General features: G+C 34.9%; 1 protein-coding gene across 4 annotated transcripts in view; it reads left to right on the plus strand.

The window, feature by feature from the left end:
- The window catches only part of GRIA4 (glutamate ionotropic receptor AMPA type subunit 4), a 367,574-nt gene that overhangs the window by 310,047 nt on the left and 37,909 nt on the right, over positions 1-19,618 (plus strand). For 3 of the 4 annotated variants that reach the window (XM_023208149.2, XM_023208148.3, XM_023208151.2), the window contains one exon: positions 6,753-7,000. In XM_023208149.2, coding sequence (XP_023063917.1) covers positions 6,753-7,000 — 248 coding nt within the window. Of the gene's footprint in view, positions 1-6,752; positions 7,001-18,780; positions 18,820-19,618 lie in introns of all 4 variants that reach the window. The other variant, XR_002730888.3, reaches the window with a different exon arrangement.

Here is a 19,618-nt window from a genome sequence, read left to right on the forward strand (position 1 = left end):
ACGTTTAAGGCTAGTACTTCTAACTGGATTTTATAATCACTTTAATTTGCAGAAGATAATTGACTTAGTCATATTGCAAGAGGAACACTCTCTAGGGAATAGTAACAATGAAAAGGTAATTAAAACAATTTTATAACATAATTATCCAAAACATTCCAATGTTGATAATGCTATGATAATACTGGATCTGGTAAGACTGGATTTATGTATGATTTTGGGCTGATAGCATAAAAAGGAAAACTTGACTTTTGAAGAATACATTCAACTTGCTGCATTTGAAAGACAAAACATTAATTGCAGATTATACTACTTATATGAGTTATATTATTCTATAATCTATTCTGTAACAATGAACTTCACAGCAACATATTTGCTTTCTCACAAGCAAGAACAGCAAGAACTTTTCCATTCTAGGCACCTCTCTAGGACACTGTATGGCATTTAGTTTGTGCTGATTTCTCTGCTTTGCAGATAAAAATTTTCCAATTGATACAACTGCATTACATATATGGATACCTGTATAATTGCATTGTGTGTCCCTTTGACCTTCCATCAGAACAATAGAGGGTTTTTTTAGGTTTTTTTAGTGTTTGTTCCATTATGGGGATGAATTTTTTTTTATCAAAAAACCCTTTTTCTACTCATTTTAAATCCAGAGCTATAAACTTGGTAATGTCTGATAACAGATAGGCATTCATTTTGTGACTTCAAAACCCCAAAATTAAAAAGTTGCCAGAGTGACATTTTTATGAATATTGAACTAGGTAAAAATGAACACATTTTATATTTATGTCAATTGTTTAAACACTAGAATATGTAATAGCACAGAAGACAGAACATATATTTTATTACTTTCTAAGCTTTTGTGTGAAAGTAATAATAGTTCTTTGTTCGTGCCTACATACAGCACTTGAGAGATTACATTTCCATTTTAAATGTATTTATTTATAATCTTCTCACTCACTTCGGCTTAACAATCATAAACAACAAAATGTGCTACCCCTTAGACCAGCTTTAACTTTGGTATACTTGAATTTCTGTAAGATATTTATCCTTTTTAAAGAAAACTGATTATAGTATCCTAATATACTTTAGATATTTACATAATATCATAGCAAGAGCAAATGACTCAAAAACTCAAACCCATCCTTGGGCATTGTTTAGAAAAGAAACCAGACAATGAACAATGTACTTGTCAACAATTTGGAGTATTATTATATATAATTTAAAATGTATAAGTTAATTACAAAACACTTATAGATTTTCTTAAAACTCTAAGTAACATTCATGACAGTAGATTTGATTAACAATAATGTATGGATAAGTTAATTAAACAAACTTTTTTAAACTTACCTAGCACATCCCTATTTCTACAGCTTAATAATAGAAACATTACTACTCTAATGTATTTTAGCATAATTTCAGTACCGTGCTGTTAGTTTATAACTGCCCCCATCCATAAGTAAGCAGGTAAAATTTAATGATTTCACCTAAAAATCACTATGTATATGCATCAAAATAAAATACAAGTTTGTGCTATCATTTGCACTGTACCGAAAGTTGATGACTGTTATTTAAATAAAGACATTATTTGCAGGCTCATCATTCTGCCTTGAGTGATAAAGGGAAGAAGAAATGCTATACTGATTCCCTGAAAATATTTCAAACGTAACTCACTGTAAAGCTCTTTAGCATTAAGCACACTGAAGATGTTCATTTCTAATCTTTATAAAGTTAAAAATGCTTAAATTCAAAGAACTGGTGAGGTAGATAAGAGAATATATTAAGAGAAATGTAAGAATGGGGAAACCTGCTTCCTAGATTTATAGAGTCTTCCATACAAACTGTGCAAGCACCATTCCTTGTTTCCTTTCTCTCCAATCCAACTTCAGTTTTTAAATTGGAAGATTTTTATAATATAGGTATCTATTGTTGCAGAACATTCTGAACTCTAATGGGACAAGAAAATAATTTCCCCTGGCAGCACGCTTTCAGGAAAGCATAAATTTGGGTTCTTTGATAAAAATCTCATTCATTTCTTACCCTGTTTGCCTCCCTCCTCTCCCATACATGTTGACCTGGTTTAAATAAACCATTTGTCTGATGGGCTGAGGAAACCAGAACGTGAAGTGTATTTTTGTACCTGTCAAAATCTTTTTCTCATAGGAACACATTAATGGTACATCTATCAGCTCCACTAGGCTGCCTCAGGCAATGACCTATACTCAGTGCTTCAGAAAAAGGTAGCAGTTATAATCAACTGAAAAAAGAATTAAGCCACAGGGGAAAACTACATCTGAATTCAACTGTTGCCTTGGTTTTGCCCCATTATGAGACTTTATATGCTTCATATTTTGTGTGCCATGGTAAGCCTAAACATAGAGGCATTTAAAGAGTCTGTACTTGTCACTTAATGCCAGCCTTGCTGTTTTGGTACTTTCACATTACTACACATCTGACTTAAACACAGTGATTTTCATTTCAATGCAGTTTTATCCTGTGCCTGTCTCAGTCATCAGTGAAATCGTGAATGCATAAATGATGTGCATTACTATCTCAGGATTTATAATATTACCAAATAATGCATTGATGAGCTCTCACTAGAACATCAGTCTTGCCAAAGTAAGCTACTAGAAGGGGGAAATAATTCACCAGATAGATAGCAATGTAAACATTAACTGTAATACATGACATGTGTACATAGTTTCTATTAGAAGCAGAAATGGTGGGATACTTAATTTAGGGACACTTAAAAGGATAGCACACTTTTTAAATTACAAGAATTGTTTTAAGCAATGAAGCAGTGCTTTAGATCAGATAGTTCCCCATGCTTTGAGTTTCACAATAAAGATGAAATAAATCGATCTGATATTAATTTTCTAATTTCAAAAAATAATGACTTCTATCTTTTCATTTCCCACACCCCAGTCTTTAAACATACACTACAGTTGAAGCTTTTAGGGACTTAAATGTTCCTTTATCATTGTACCTGATACAGTGACACTTGATACAGAGACCTACTGAGCTTGCTGGATCTGCAGAAATTTTCCTCATTTTAGCCTGTCTCATCAAATTTATAAATATTTGCTTGCCGTCACTCCTTAGCAATAACTCTCTTGCAGTCACAAATAAGGCACAGGGATATTACTTCCAGTCCTACGCCTCTCGATTCCCCCTCGTCCCTTTGTCCTATGTATATGATCTTATCAGAATCAGATTTTCTAAACATAAGCGTGGTGACAAACCAGGCTAATTTCTTTTTTCAAAAACTTGCTTTTATCTTTCCATTTTATCTATATTTTTTTCATTTTTATTGTACCTAAACCCTCTTATATTTAGCATAGCTACTCTGTGGATTACTCTTTCTTTCAGATTTTAAAGGGATTAGTTCAACTTATTTTGCATTTAAGGCATACATAATTCAATGTATTCAAACAAATGCAGCAGTAATTTTCCACATATTAATATACAGAAATGGACTATTAAAAATATCAATGACTAACAGGTACTGTATTCTTTTTAAAAAGATTTATTTGCTTTAATACTATGCTGCATTCTATAGTTAAGTGATCTCTACAAATACCAAATCCTAAAAACACACGTTTTTCATTTTGCTATGTTAGTTTTGTTTAACTGTCTTATTCTTTTAATAAGCTACTTATTTGTAACTGGAAAATTGCCAAGAAATTAGCATGTTTTTCATATTCTTAATTCCATAAAATAGTTCAATTAAAGCAATATTCACACTGATTTTATTTCCTCTGTTTTCAATGTAGTGTACATAGTAAAGTATACAACGTATGTGAAGCTCTATACCTTTTTGGGTAAAACTCTCAAGTCAAGATTTAAATATATTTAAAAAGTAGTTATGTGTTTAAAGGAAGTTTACCAGAAGTTCTCTAAAAATTAAAATTATCAATATAGATATTAAGGGACAATCTGTATCAAGTGATTTAGAGAGGTAATATTTTTCAGAACTTGTAAAATGAAAGAGTTTGTTCTCTGGAACAGAACTCTATTTTTAGAGATGGGATGAATGAAGCATGGCAACATGGCATTCCTAGTGGATTCTACACTTGAGGGTTTGGAATCCAAGTACTCATCTGTCCTGGAAGGACATATAATCATTGCAGTTTTCTAACATGAGGATTCTGTTGCCAGAAGTAATTTGTCATTGCCTAAATACACACACACACACACACACACACACACACACACACACCCCAATCTTTGTATCATGAGATATTTTTTCAAGTGTTAATAGCATAAAAACATTACAAAAAATACTAAAAGATGTCAATTTCCCGCCTTGATATTTATCAACATTTGAACATAAGTTACCGGCCAGGTGCGATGGCTCACGCCTCTAATCCTAGCACTTTGGAAGGCCGAGGTGGTGGATTACCTGAGCTCAGGAGTTCGAGACCAGCCTGGCCAACATGGTGAAACCCTGTCTCTACTAAAAAATACAAAAATTAACTGGGTGTGGTGGTGGGTGCCTGTAATCACAGGTACTTGGGAGACTGAGACAGGAGAATTGCTTGAACCTGGGAGGCAGAGGTTGCAGTGAGCCAAGATCATGCCACTGCACTCCAGCCTGGGTGACAGAGCGAGACTCCATCTGTCCCCTCAAAAAAAAAACGAATATAATTACCATAAAATATCTTTTTCTTTGGTGTTCAAGTATACGAATCAGTGATTGCGTGGTTTATTAGTTAGGTTTATTGATTACTTATTTCTGAACTTATGAAATCAAAAATTTGAATCACACTTTTATTCATTTCTTTCTTTGTCTGCCTGAATAATTTGTCTTTGCCCAGGTATTGAAGTTATATGTTGATTAGTAAAGAACTGCCTCTTGTTGAATTCTATATTTTGGTAAACAAAGGAAGCTCAATGTAAATAAATGTACACACTATTCAGCATTGAGCCTCACACAAAGACATAAGTCTGAATGAGGTCTTCATTTTTTCTTTTTTTTGGATGCAGATACAAAATTGCAGCCCCTTGTTATTGAAAACAAATGTAGTTGCACCAGACAAGATTCAGGCTTTTTTTTTTTTTTTTTTTTTTTCAGATGGAGGCTCACTGCAACCTCTGCCTCCCAGGTCTGAGCAATTCTCGTGCCTCTTGCAATTCTATGGCAAGAGGTTTGGGCTTCTTCAGATATGACTTTTAAATGTCTATCATTTCCATGATTTCCTTAAACAGTGTTAAAAGGCAGTTTTCCAATTTGAAAAGAGTAATATTACTATTATGTTACTCTATGGCACATGGGAGTTAGAGAACAATGGGACTACAGGCATGTGCTGCCATACCAAGCTAATTTTTGTATTTTTAGTAGACACAGGGTTTCACCACGTTGGCCAGGCTGGTCTTGAACTCCTGATCTCATATATTGAACTTTATGATCAGGTGATCCACCTGCCTCAATCTCCCAAAATGCTGGGATTACAGTCTGAACCACGGCACCTGGCCAAGGCTTTTCTATCTTATTAAACATATCTTTTGGAGACATTTGAGTTCACTTAGATATATTCTCACATTAAAAATGTATGTGTGAATGAAAAATTTAATGCAAATGTAGATAACAAGAAAAAGGACTTGGGTAAATTAAGTAGTGAGAGTAATGTATTAATAGATAGGGCTCAAGTAGACAGAAGTAATTTACAAATATAAATAAGTTTCTTGGCTGGAGTCAAGGGGATTAGAATGACCAACTCCCTAAAACGCAAAATTGGAAAATAGGAATCACTTCTCTTTGAAGTTCAATATATGTTCTATTTGAAAATTTTTTCATAAAAAGTCTAAAAATGTTTCAATCAACCTAGAGTTTGATTCTTGTGTTAGGGATATTTGATTTATAAGCTATACCAAGTTTTGCCTCTTCCTTTGGTGTTCAATTACTGACTTGATATGGACTGTATTTTTGTATATTTCTTACTAGAATCATGTGCACTAAAATTTGGGGGCATGAAAAAAGAAAAAATAAAATAACAGTCAGACATAGTGGCTCACACCTGTAATCTCAGCACTTTAGGAGGCTGAGGCAGTAGGAGTGCTTGAGGTCAAGAGTTTGAGACCAGCCTGGGCAACATAACGAGACCCCATCTTAAAAAAATTATTTTTAATCATCTGGACATGGTGGCATGCACCTGTAGTCCCAGCTACTCAGGAGGCTGAGGCAGGAGGATCTCTTGAGCCCAAGAGTTGTAGGTTACAGTGAGCTATGATCATGTCACTGCACCCCAGTCTGGACAACACAGCAAGACCCTGTCTCTTAAAAAAACTTAAAAAAAAAAAAACCCTCCTTGTTTGTTATAACTAAAATACAGTATTAAAAGGAATTTTACAAACTTGAAGGAAAATCTTAGCTTTTTTAAAGTTTACCACGAATGTGATATAAAACATGATTTTAAACGATGAAGTCTCTTCATCGCAGTCTACATTGAAAAAAACAGTAATAGATCACTATGTAAGCAGTTGAGTGTGGTAACTGTTATGGCAAGAGGTTTGGGCTTCTTCAGATATGACTTTTAAATGTCTATCATTTCCATGATTTCCTTAAACAGTGTTAAAAGGCAGTTTTCCAATTTGAAAAGAGTAATATTACTATTATGTTACTCTATGGCAAATGGGAGTTAGAGAACAATGGAAAGATACTAAAACGCTTTATTCTTATCTTGGTTCAGTGAATATTAACATGTTGTTCCCTTCTTTCCTGTATTTAATTTTATTTTAATTTCCTCCAGAGATCAAAAATAGCAGTGTATGAAAAGATGTGGACCTACATGCGATCAGCAGAGCCATCAGTGTTCACTAGGACTACCGCTGAGGGAGTAGCTCGTGTCCGCAAATCCAAGGGCAAATTTGCCTTTCTCCTGGAGTCCACTATGAATGAATACATTGAGCAGCGAAAGCCATGTGACACGATGAAAGTGGGAGGAAATCTGGATTCCAAAGGCTATGGAGTAGCAACGCCCAAGGGTTCCTCATTAAGGTGGGTGGAATAGTATAACAATATAACATGTGTTGTTATAGTATTCCACCTTCCCTGATGTGCCTGAGAGAATTATTTTGTTTTGTGTGTGAACATGGTATGTTTGTTTGTTTGTTTTCTTTTTCTCCATTTCATATATTTTGGTCAACAATCAGGTAATTTTTTTTAATTTGGGGATAATAAATCCTTGTTGACATATATCTTTGAAGGCCATATAAAAACCAAACTGGTTGAACACTAGCTGCTTCCAGTGGGCCTAAGGCATGGGTAGCATATGCTTCTTTATATCTCATCAAATTTTTTTGGCCACCAGTATCTACACTATCATCATGTCAGTGATAATTCTATATTTTATCATTTTTTTTTAAATTATGCCTGGCCACTAGTCTCTGAGTAAGAAGAAATTAACCTCTTTCCAGCGAACCACTTTTTTTCCATTTCAATATTTTATTTATTATGGCATCTTTCCATTTTAGATTATCTTGAGGTTGTTTTCATGCTAAGTTTGAAATCACATCTATTTATAAAAGCAATCATAGTCAGAGGAAAAAATGAGCTCTGGTTTTATAGTGCTTACTCAAGTCACACTCCTGCCTATTTTAAAGGGAATGTGGTGTAAGTAAGATCTGTAAAATTAGACCCAATGGCATTCCAAAAATGCTTACAGATAGACCCCTGAAATGAGCAAACCATTACACGTGTGATTTAAGTGAGACTTTCATTCTTATGGAAATATTGGTTAAATCTGCCCTTTTCATCCTTTTGGTCCTGGACATAGAAAATTCACATGTTTATGTCCAGGAGGCAGAATTTCCTCTTTTCCTTAAGCAATAAAGGCTGCTGTTGAATTGATGGGGCTGGATCCCATCAAAAGCGATGATCGACAAATTACTCTGGTCTCAGTGCTGCTTAGGAGAAATGTATACAAAGCACAGATTCAAGAGGAAATCAGGATCTTTGCCAAAGGACTTAACCAAGAACCTGATCTTAAAAAGTGATGCCTCTGGTAAGCCATTGAAAAGTGAAGGTAATGAGACCTGTACTATTGCCTAGTACAAATGAAAGCAATATAAATATTATAATTGTTTTCATTGGTTTCAAAAGGGTAACTGCAATGTACTTTGATATGTGTGTTGGGTTGGGAAGGGTTGAGAGAGATATACGAAACAAACATCAGTAATGGAAAAGGTTGTGTTAAAGCAATATATTGTGTTTGCAAGCAACACTGTAATAATTAGTGAGGGGTTTTATGGTATGTTACAAAAGTGCAATATTAAAAGAGATAAAACAAAACTAGCCAGTAAAGACAAATATGGTTATGGACTGGAAATTTTGAAGTCAGGCTTCATGTATGGAACATACATTCCATATGAAACTGAAGAAATGTGCAGGGAGAAAGCCAAACAAATAAATTATCCGTAATATATTCTACCCAAAAACAATTTCAACCATTCAGAAACTTAAACTGGCATCAGGTTGTTTCATCTTTGAGGGTTTATTTTGTATGATGCAATATGAAGAATATGTAATTTCAATGAGGCCAAGTAGTAAAGAAATCTCTGTTGAAGGCATGGTTTTGAGAGCACCTTAGCGTAAATAATTTTTTAAAAATAGGAGGGGAGAATGCAATGGTGGTTGATATGTAGATCAGTGTTCAGACTATTGATTACATTCACTGGATGTCTCTCTTGCACTTAATTAATTCTCTGTGGATATAGCTGCCTTGTCCTCTGTCTTGTGTCTACTGATAAAGTCAAGCTTCAGGGACTGAATCTGGCCTTCAGTGACGGGTTCGCCTGACTCCCATTAATGGCAAGAGAGTTCCCTCTTAAATGTGCCACTTTGTCAAATCCACACTACAGGGATTGTTTGGGGAAAAGCTGAAGGGCTTCATCTGTCCAGAACTGTATAATAATCACCCATTGGCTTCCCCCTCTTTTCCTGTCCTTCCCTGGACCTTGTTAATGAGGTAATTGTTAAATTAAGCTTCCTGGATGGAGAGTTTGTTTATGCACTTTGTTTTATATATGCCACAATTTCCTGAGCAAGCTGGCTCCTGCATGCCAAAACCACAGTCATTTTGTCCTGCCTTTGAGAACACTGGAAGGGCACTGAAGGCTGACCAGCATGCACCTCACCCCACCTCCTCTCTGTCTCATCCTCAGCCATCTAAGCGGGAGACTCATCAGGCTTAAATTCTCATTCTTATCCGACTAGGATTATTCTGTTTCAAATGAGACAAACTAATGCAGAGATGGACTAATAGTCATCTTCTGTATAAATGATTTAGTTTGTAGAAGCAAATTCAAAATAATTGTATTCATCAGAGCAAGGTCAAGAGGACATACTGTATCAAATTCTTTGAAACCTTTCTGTCTTATTCAGTTCCGTAGAGACTTAAGTCTGTTTTCCTATACAATCTATCTTTTTAAAATCAAGTCTTTAGGTTAATAGTTCTGGATGTAGTGAGACTTTTGTATTGCATTGTCATTAACAATGGCTTTCTCACAAACTCTGCTATTCAGATTCATTAGGCAACGTGAGACTTTAAGCAAAAGAAAACAGTAATCTGTCCTATTTACATTTAAACAGAGAATGCAGATAAATGACTAGTTATGTTCCATTGGTCTAGGGAGTTTTAAATTTCCAAGTCTTGCTGTTTGTTTAAAGTGCTTCAGAAGAAAACGTCACAGAAAAGAGGAGAGAGTTTGATGTATAATCAGAATTGAAAATTGGGACTTGGGTCTTTAATGTGGACTTTAAAACAAATGCAATAAGGATCATCGCAAAGAGTAGATCTGTAACTGGACTGAAAAATATCACAGCACTGATGACTAGCACCTGTCTTTACAGTAGAGAATGATTTACAGAGCTCTTTACTGTTCCGAGACTTTATTTCAGACTAGTGTTTGCTGGACATAAAGCAATTAAGTTTAAAACAATTGATCTATCACTTACTAATAACAATGGCCAGAAATTGCTGGTTTATTGTATTTTGATATAGATTCTCCAATTCTCAAGTGACAGAACAATGCCAGGTACACTGATCCGGAATCTTTTTTTCACATGCACAGTACAATTTATACTTCTATCAGTGCCATGGTTTTCTTTCTCCTCCCTTTCCCAGTCCCCTTGGCAATCCAAAACAATTGTGAAAATCTTTCTCTGGTTGAGAAATGTCCACAGGTTGTTTTAAAATATACACTTTTGATGGCACTGCAATGGAATGTAAAGTTTAGAAGAAAGAGGAAGTAAATTTATTTTGACTTTACTCTCAATACTATCAACACTATCAATTTTAATATACAAATTGATTATAGTATAGACATCTACTATACTATAGTATTTATGGCACAACAAAGTTGCATACATTACTGTCAAAATACTATCAACTTTGCCACGATATCCATACTACGCTGGTTGCTAGACTATTGATTTTACTTTGTAATAAATAAACCTGTTAAAGGTTCTTTTGAGTGAACCATCATTTGGTTGATATGGATTTACTATTAAGTAGCTGTTAGATAAGAATATCCCTTTTAAAGATATTCATAGTGTCTAGTGTCTGTAAATACCTCCAGACAACAAAGCGGTGGGTCATATCTGAACACTTCCTCTGGACCTTAGAACGATTTGTATACTTGACCCTAATGTTTGAAGCCAAGTTAAAAACTCTAGTCACCTATACTTTTATTATTCAACAGTGGTCATTCCCATTCAGACTTTGCCTCCTCTAAAGATGTTAGTGGAACTGTGTCTAAAGTAAAATAAATGTTCTGTCACTGAAAAAAAGAAAAAAAAAAAAGGATGCTTTAAAGGAAAGCAGCTCCAATAGAACTTGTATCGGGGAGGGGTGAGACCTGGAAAAAATGAGGCCCAGTTGTACTTGGCAATGCCAAGTTGCAGGAACCCATGGCAACCGGAACCGATCCATTGAAACCAAGCACATCACACTTAGGTTACAACAGGAAACTCAGAGCCCCACAGCAATAGCACAGCAAGGGGAGGAAGTACTCAGCATGAGAATTAGAATACCACATCTCTCATTGGACTTTTCCTTTCAGCATTGAACAAAACTACTGGCCTCATAAGACACTTGGCCTTAGCCTAGATCTACATTGGAGTGAGTAGAGTTCTATGTAGGTCAAATTATGTTTCTTCCACTTTGGAGAATTTGCTATGGCAGGTGTATTAAACTTAGTATGAAAATTCATGTGTGAAAAATGTATTATCCTAAGGAGCAACTTTCACATATAAAATTTGTGGGATATATACTTTAGTTCAGGAGTACTTAGAAGGTTTATGAAGTACTTAGAAGGTTTAGGAAAAAGGAGTTTGCTGGATATTTTATGTGAGAATATTATTTTAGTCTTTTTTTGGTATTAGAAACAAGTCAACTGATAGTATTAAAGTAGATACTAGAAAAACTTAAGTGTACAGAAGTCTAAAGCTGAGTACTGAGTATATTTGGCCTCAAATGAAGAAACTTTTAACATGCCTTATGAAAATGAGTTGCAGTGGGTTGGTACACAAACACTTTTTTTTATTTTAACTATTATGAAAAGAGATATATATTTGCTTATGAATACCCTTCATTTTTAGTGCCATATTTAAAGATGCTATAGATAACTTATTTTTTCTAATCCCATTATATTTTGAGATACAGTCTGTCAGGCTAAGGAATAGACAAACACACACAACAAAAATCATTTGCATCTCTCAACATATACACACACACAAACACACATAAATCTTTTCTGAGATATGCTTAAAAGAACTACCTAGTTTGCTATTAAATATACTGCTATTGTGTGTACCAAGTATTTTGCATTTACAAACTAAGACATCACATGGTGAAGGTATCAATGGTACTTGTGTCCCAGGGAAAAATAATTGCACAGTAGAATCTATATACTTCATTCCTCTCTTTCCAGATGTTCACTATACTAGGAAGGATGAAACTTACCAGGGCCATTTTAAATTCTAAATTTTTCATTTAAATCCTTCCTATTTAATTAAAAGATAGCTAAAATTACAACTCCTCATGAAGAAGGAAACAAAGGTTGCCTTTTTTCTAAATTTCTTTAAGACTCACAAGGCATTATACATGTTTGTGATTCTTCCCATTAGTTTTTAAAAAATGCTAAAATTATTTGCCCTCAATCTTTTGACAGTTCATTCAACAAATGACTCCTGAGTGGGGTCCAACTGATAATTTGTCAGGTATGCTTTAAGTTGTTCATTCTTGAGGTCCTTTATAGCAGCCTGAGTAGGCAACACCAAATTGAAAAGTTTCTATATTCAAGGGTTAGCCTTTTGCTCTCCTTATCACTACACTTAGAAGTTGTATTTTAGTAAGTTTCCTGAGAAAATGAGTAATTTATGGCCATTTTAGTTTCTACCACTTCAAAAGGGATCAAATTTGACAAGATGAAACTGCTACCAAAATGTTTTGCAGTTTACTTATGAAGTTTGATGAGAAAGCGAAGGCTAGCTCTCAATTCCGACAATTCTAAAAGCCAGAATTGCAATCTGTTGTTGTTGAGCCCCACACAATTGTCTCACAGACAAAGCCTATGAATGTAAAGATGATAGCATATTCAGATCAAAGGTAAAGCATTAATGTATGCATAGGGTTAGCGTGTGAAGCGGTGAATGCATAGGGTTGCTCACCCTTAGAAGTAACCAAAGTAGATATGAATGCATGAAGCTTCCGTGCTATTCCCTTTCTATTGAATTGGCCTTGATTTCCTCACTCTAAGCATTCTCTGGACCCATATTTAAATTCATCAAGAAAGAGATTGTTTTGTTTCTGCTGTGCATACAATAGATTCTGACCATGGCAGCAAAGCCACTCTTCAGCCCTGTCTATACTAAATTATTAAAGAAAATATATCAGATTAATTACTCTCCACTATAGGATCTCAGGTTATAGGATCATGGCTTCTATAAAGCGGCTTACATTCAGTTCACGAGTGGCTCTCAATTTATCTTCAGAACGGCAGCAGAAGTCAAGTGACATATTTCTATTGTTGTTGTTGTTCACACATCATTTGTGTTGGGTTCTATTCTCTAGATTGATGTTCCTAAAGGAAAGAGTGCCAGGAAGAAGGCACCCTAGGTGGCCTCAGCACAGGCTGAGCAGAGGGAGGAACCCTTACCTTCTTCTGAGAGACCTTAACTCTTACATTAACTCTTACAATTCTGAACAGTCCAAGAAGAGAAGCATTATAATCACACTGCAGTGGATTCCTCCCCTTATGATCCCAGGGCCCTGTTAGCTGAGAGCCTGGTGGTAGAGTACGGAGGGACTGAAGAATAGAGGAAGGGGCCAGGTACAGTGGCTCACCCTTGTAATCCCAGCACTTCAGGAGGCCGAGGAGGGTGGATCAGTTAAGGTCAGGAGTTCAAGACCAGCTTGGGCAACATGGTGAAACCCTGACTCTACAAAAAATACAAAAATTAGCCAGGCGTGGTGGCACACCTGTAGTCCCAGCTACTCAGGAGGCTGAGGCAGGAGAATCACTCGAATCCAGGAGGTGGAGGTTGCAGTGAGCCGAGATCGTGCCACTACACTCCAGCTTTGGCAACACAAGATCACGCCACTGTACTCCAGCCTAAGCAACAGAGCAAGACCCCATCTCAAAAAAATAAAAATAAAAAATAGAGGGAGGAAGTAGCTCTTTATATTTGCAATAGGTAGACATGGAGAATATTTTAGACAAATACATGCAGGCACACAACACAGAGCTTTAGAGAGAGTTATGGTAATCAGGTTTACCATAAAAATCCAAAATGCCTATAATACAATACTAAAAATAGCTCACTTTATTGTGGATATATAATCTACCTTTCAGTGAAGAATTCTATATGATGCTGCTTTAATGCAGTTTTATGCTAATGATAAACATTTACTTAGTACATCATAAGTAAATAATGGTTTTCTACAAAACTGAAAATGTACTCCTTTGTTTCAGCATAGCATATGGGAAAGCACTCATCCACAACTTTAGGTGTCATTAGCTTCCTTTTGTCTCTAAAGATAGCATCAATCACGATGGGGCTAGTTTACGATTCTCATTTAATAAAAAAAAAAAAAAAGATAAAATAGTTTGGCAGTCATTTAGAATGAGCTGGAGAATAGCAATGACTCTGGTTTAGAATTATATTCCATTTTAATTTCACTAAAAATTAAAAACTGTAGCTCATTTATTTTAATGTTTGTTCCTCTCCAAAATAATCATTTAACTCTGTTTCTAAATGAAATAACATACATCTGAGATATTTCACACAAATATACAGTAGCATACACCACCTGACAACATCTGAATTGAAAATTGCCATTCAGCTCTTCAAAAAATCTAACCCTAGTCCTGAGCCTTCTCAGAAACAGGCATTATGTTGGTTATGAGAAGATTTTGTAAATAATTTTTATATTAACAGAAGTTAGAAATATTGTGAAAATATTGTTTATCCTCCCTAGCATCCAAAAAGTCTTTTTTTATGATTGAATGTGGTTTCTTTTAAATGGACAAATTTCATACTTTATGAAAATCTAAAAATATTTGTTAACAGATGTCCACAGAATGAAATATACTTTGAAAAAGTTTGCGAAGCCATTTTAATACATACCTTTAACATCACACAATTCCAAAACAAAGAAAATTTAAAGGCACAACAACATCCCTAGTATCTAACTCCACCTTTCAACGTACACAATACTGAAGTGTTAGAGAAAACTATCATTTTAAATACCATCAACCACACAAAGTCATATTATATCCTGTTGAAGTAAACTAGATTTTACTGAGCTTTCTTTATTATTTTTTTAATTCTGGGGTACTCAATGAAGAAGTTGACCCACAGATAAGTTTTTACAGAAATATTAAAAATTCAATCAGTTTTCTTTAAGTGCTAAATATTTGGGAGCTAGCCGCTAAGAATTCAATTGCAGTCAATCCAACAAATGTGACACAAACAGCTTCCCACTTTCAAAGGCAATATGAGAGTATATAGCCCCCTTTCTATTGTTGCTTCCCTACACAGAGGCCTATATAAAAACTGGCAAAAGCTACCAACAGGGCCTCTGCTATTGTAGAAGAGTGATTGTTTTGTATTTGGTCCTGATAGATATGCGGCTTCTGAATATTTCTTTTTGAAATAGTAACAGGTCAAAATCCTATTAGTAACTAAGAAAAGACATCATCGGTCCTAGTCCCTAAATTCTCATCTTTTCAGACATTTGCAACTAGTACCACACACACACCAAAAAAATCATAAAAGCATTATCAGCAAGTATAGCTATTTTGCATTGCTAGTGCCTTTAGCATAAAAAGTAAATTTTTTTTCTGAAAAAGTATGAGTAAATTTAAAATGAAACCATGTATCAAGAGTCCTAAGACAGTCCCCTAACTTTTGGCTTATATTTGAAGCTAGTCAGAGGTAAATAGAATTGAATAGAATCCAGGAAAAGTTGACTTCAGATTGTCTCCCAGAGGAAAAAGGGCATAGGACAAAAAAAAAAAAAGAGTTGCTTTCTACTAAGTGATACAGTAATAATATTGTATAAGCCATAGAATTACTTAAATATGTCATTTAATTTTCTTTCCAAATTGTCCACTTTTAAAAGATTGTGCTTAAATTTAGCTCATATAAGCACCAAAAATTACAAAGCAGCATATTTAAGTGAAACAATAATACTACAGTTCAGCATTATAGTTTTTGAACCACTTCCACATACATATATATTTTCACTTGCTGTGTTAAACCCTCTTATGATGTCGTTTTATTATAGAGGAAGGCACTGTATAATAGACTTACGTGACTTGCCCACAGTCCTACAGCTAAGACTAGAAATGAGATCTTCTGACAATCTCCGGTGCTCTTAGGAGAAAAGAACAAAAAAGGACATTTTAGGATAAACATAGATTCACTCTGAAAACTTACTAAATGGTTTTTGTGACGCTTTCATGCTGCAGTTTTAGCAACACATAAATTCAAGGCATAGTGAAAATATCCACATAGAGCTCAACTTCCATAAATTTTAGCTTATTTTAAAAACTAGATAAACTCTTGTTGAGTTGAAAAAATTATGTACCTTTCAGGTCAACATAAAAATTTTACAATTAAAACTGCTTCCCAAAAATGTGGGGAAATTGGCTTATGATCCCTGATATCCGACTTGTTCAAGTAAAAGTAGAGGAGATTTTCACACCTCTTGGACAGGAAACAATGATGTGACATCTCTATTTCCTTCCCACTTTGAGAGTCTGAAATTCTGAGTATTACCCTAAGTCCTCTTAAGGAAAACAACAAAATTCTCATACCTCTTTGAAGTTGCAGACACTTAATAAGACTGAGAAAAAATTCACTCTCAGAACTTCTATAAAAGCTCAGCTGTTTTGGAATTTAAGTAAGTCACTTCTTTAGTAAATAGCTGCTTTTATTGCAGCCTGTCTTCGTTGTGAAATGGAAAACTACTTAAGGAAAGCACTCCTCTGTAAGAACCAACATAGCTAGAAATAAATGCAGGTCATATATGCCTGTTTAAACAGACATTCAAAACTGTATGCTGACATCAAATGTTTGGCATGGTACAAATCTGACAAAATTCATTGGATTATATAAAAGGGGAAATAAAACAGCAAAAGTGAAGCACAGGCCTATAAAAGGACTTGTTTTGATTTTTTTAGAACAAAACTTCTATTTCCATATCTAGATATGATTTTAAAAATTGATCCACATAATGTGGTAGCCTGTGGTGTTTCAATATGAAATACCTGAGAAGGTGATTACTAAGGGCATCATAATAACCCTAACAACTTCAGCACTACCTAATTTTTTTTTCATTTTTCTCCTCATCACAAATAGCAATCACTTTATGCCCTGAAGCATGAAGACTTCACAGCCACTGTAATTTTACCCAATCCAGGCAGTATACCTATAGTTGTTCTTATTCATAGATTCCCAGATCATTTCTAAATATAAAGATATCGTCTTCAAAACTCTGTCACATAAGTGACTACCATGGATGAAATAGGTGTTTCATACAATACAATTTACTTTTTCCCCCCATTTTAAGCACAGCTTTACCATCTCTGCAGGTATTTGTTTCAGAAAAATAGGAAATTCCTCTCTCTCTCTCTCTCTCTTTCTCTCTCTCTCTCTCTCTATATATATATATAGGAATTTATAGTGTTTCATAGATAAAATGACTGGTTTGTCAAAATAGCCATTCTTAGAATATTTATTAAAAACAATGAATGAAGTTAGATTACCAAGGAAGAACACAAAGGAACCCACATATATTATAGTTAGAGGAATTACATCATGCCATATTTATATCATGAAACTTTAAGACAATTAAAGTTCACAGGATAAATCTAACACTAAATAAATGGTAATAGTAGTAGATGGAGACAAGATATCATTGTACAACATAGAATCTGCCATAAAGTGTTTTTTCCCTGCACATTTTCATAATGGCTGTTAGAGTAATGATTACAACATCCCTCATTTTTATGTCTCTGGAATATACTTTGACAAACTGAGGTTCCAAAGTACATCCATTATCTCACCTGATGTCATTTTACTTGATGAAGAATTTTAATAAGTTACCCAAAGTTAAATAACAATAGCACATGATCTTGTATGGGTTCAGGCTCATTCTTGGTCTCCACTCTCCTTCATGTCTCACAGAATTCAATCAATTGTCTGGTATTTGTTTTTTATGGGAGCCAATCACCCACCATCTCTGAAATTATGCCAAAGGGTAACTAGGACCTGATTCTAAGCTCTGTTAATTAGACAGTAGCCTCAACAGAGATAAAGTAATTCAAATAAGAAAACACCATATCAGAGACTACATAAATGAAAACAATAAAAAGGAAATAAAAATTTAATAACGACTATGTACCACACCCATGTATACTGGAACTTGATCCCCCTAACTCCTTGTAGTTGTGTAGTTGTTGCTTTTATCTTCATCTGGACAGATGCTGCTGCTGCAACTCAGGTTAAATAGCTGATGAGTGACAGAAGTAGAACTGGAGCCCATTACTGTCTAGGCCCCAAGCCCATGAGCCTCTCACTATGTTGCCTTGTTTCTCTCCAAAGTCACGGAATCCTACTTAGAGACAAATTAAGAAAAAAAAAAATCCCATCTTTATTCATCCTGCCATTTCCCACTGTGAAAAAATACAAGCACATAGTGTCGGATAATATCCATTTCCCAGATGTTTTTCCAGCTCTCCCATCTAATGACCGTTCAATTCTTTTTTTATTTTCACAATAATTATTGTTCATACCAGATTTAGTATTGCTTCAAGCATGGTGCTGCTTGTAGCACTATCATTTTACTCTCAAAAGACAAAAGAAGGTCAGGGAGATGAGCTGAGAACACCCCAGCATACCCCTTCTTCCTAAGAAACTCCAGGTGCTCACCATGATGCACCCTCCATTATTCACTCCAGCTGACAAAAATTACCCACGCAATGCCCTTCTGTGAACTTCTACTCTAAGACAATTTCAAGGTCTTAGAGCTCTCTGGCAAGACAGACCGAAGGGCAGACAATATTTTTTTCCTCTTACACAGATAATGTTCATTCCCCTTTGGCTTAATTCTTAAAATGGGTTTTAAATTCAATTCAGTGAAAGCCCCAGTATATCAGACATATGATAGTGTCTTGTGAGACCTGAGGAAAGGGTTGACCAGAACTGAACTTGACTTTAATACAAGACCATGTTCTATTTTTGTTTAACTTTGGGTATTTCTCCCCTAGGAGGAGGACACAGGAGAACTAACCAGCTCCAGGACTAAGGTAAGAGGGGAGTTTTCTTTCAAAAGAATGGCTTCCATCCATTTGAAGGAAACCCCTCCCCCACCTGTTTTTTAATCCCTTTTTCTTTATACATTTATATTTTTTAATCCACCAGCATAAGGAAACCAGCTTGCCACTTGTGCATAATAGTCATTTGAACATTCACTTGCAAATGGTATAGCAGGAAAAAATAGAAACTTTCACAAAAGTCATATCAGTCATATGCTAATGCATTTATGTTTTCTGTCATCATTAAATATTAGTACCAGTCTTCCATTAAGGCTTAGATACTTGCATAGGCCTTCGAAAATTTTTATCAGCTGTTAATTTCTCTATTTGGAGAATATATGTAGTTACTATCAGTCAAACCATAGTGGTCACAAAAATATCAAAACTAAAATCCAAAGCATTTTTATACAGAAATATATCATTATTAAGACAAAATTAATAAAATTAATCACTAATATGATTTTAATGATATATATTTGGAAATATGATCAGTCTGGACTTTTGGGTTGAAGCTATACAAACTTAATGAGATTTTTAAGGTGCCATAGGAAAACTGTGGTTAGAAAAATAGGAGGAAAGGGAGGAAATATTTTGTTGAGCAGCCTCTCTCCATGCTTATACACCCTCTTCCCAGACCCCTTGTATATTTATTTTAATGGTTTTCACTATAACCTCTCACTTTTTGTGTTGCTGTCCATAGAAATCATTAATATTTCCTGACGTCGGTATTCTCTTTCAAATTGGTCTTTCCATAGAGCAAAACCAAGAGGAGAAACAAGTGAGATAATTT

This window comes from Piliocolobus tephrosceles, chromosome 13 (genome assembly GCF_002776525.5).
Source record: "Piliocolobus tephrosceles isolate RC106 chromosome 13, ASM277652v3, whole genome shotgun sequence".
In the NCBI taxonomy this organism is placed as follows: domain Eukaryota; kingdom Metazoa; phylum Chordata; class Mammalia; order Primates; family Cercopithecidae; genus Piliocolobus; species Piliocolobus tephrosceles.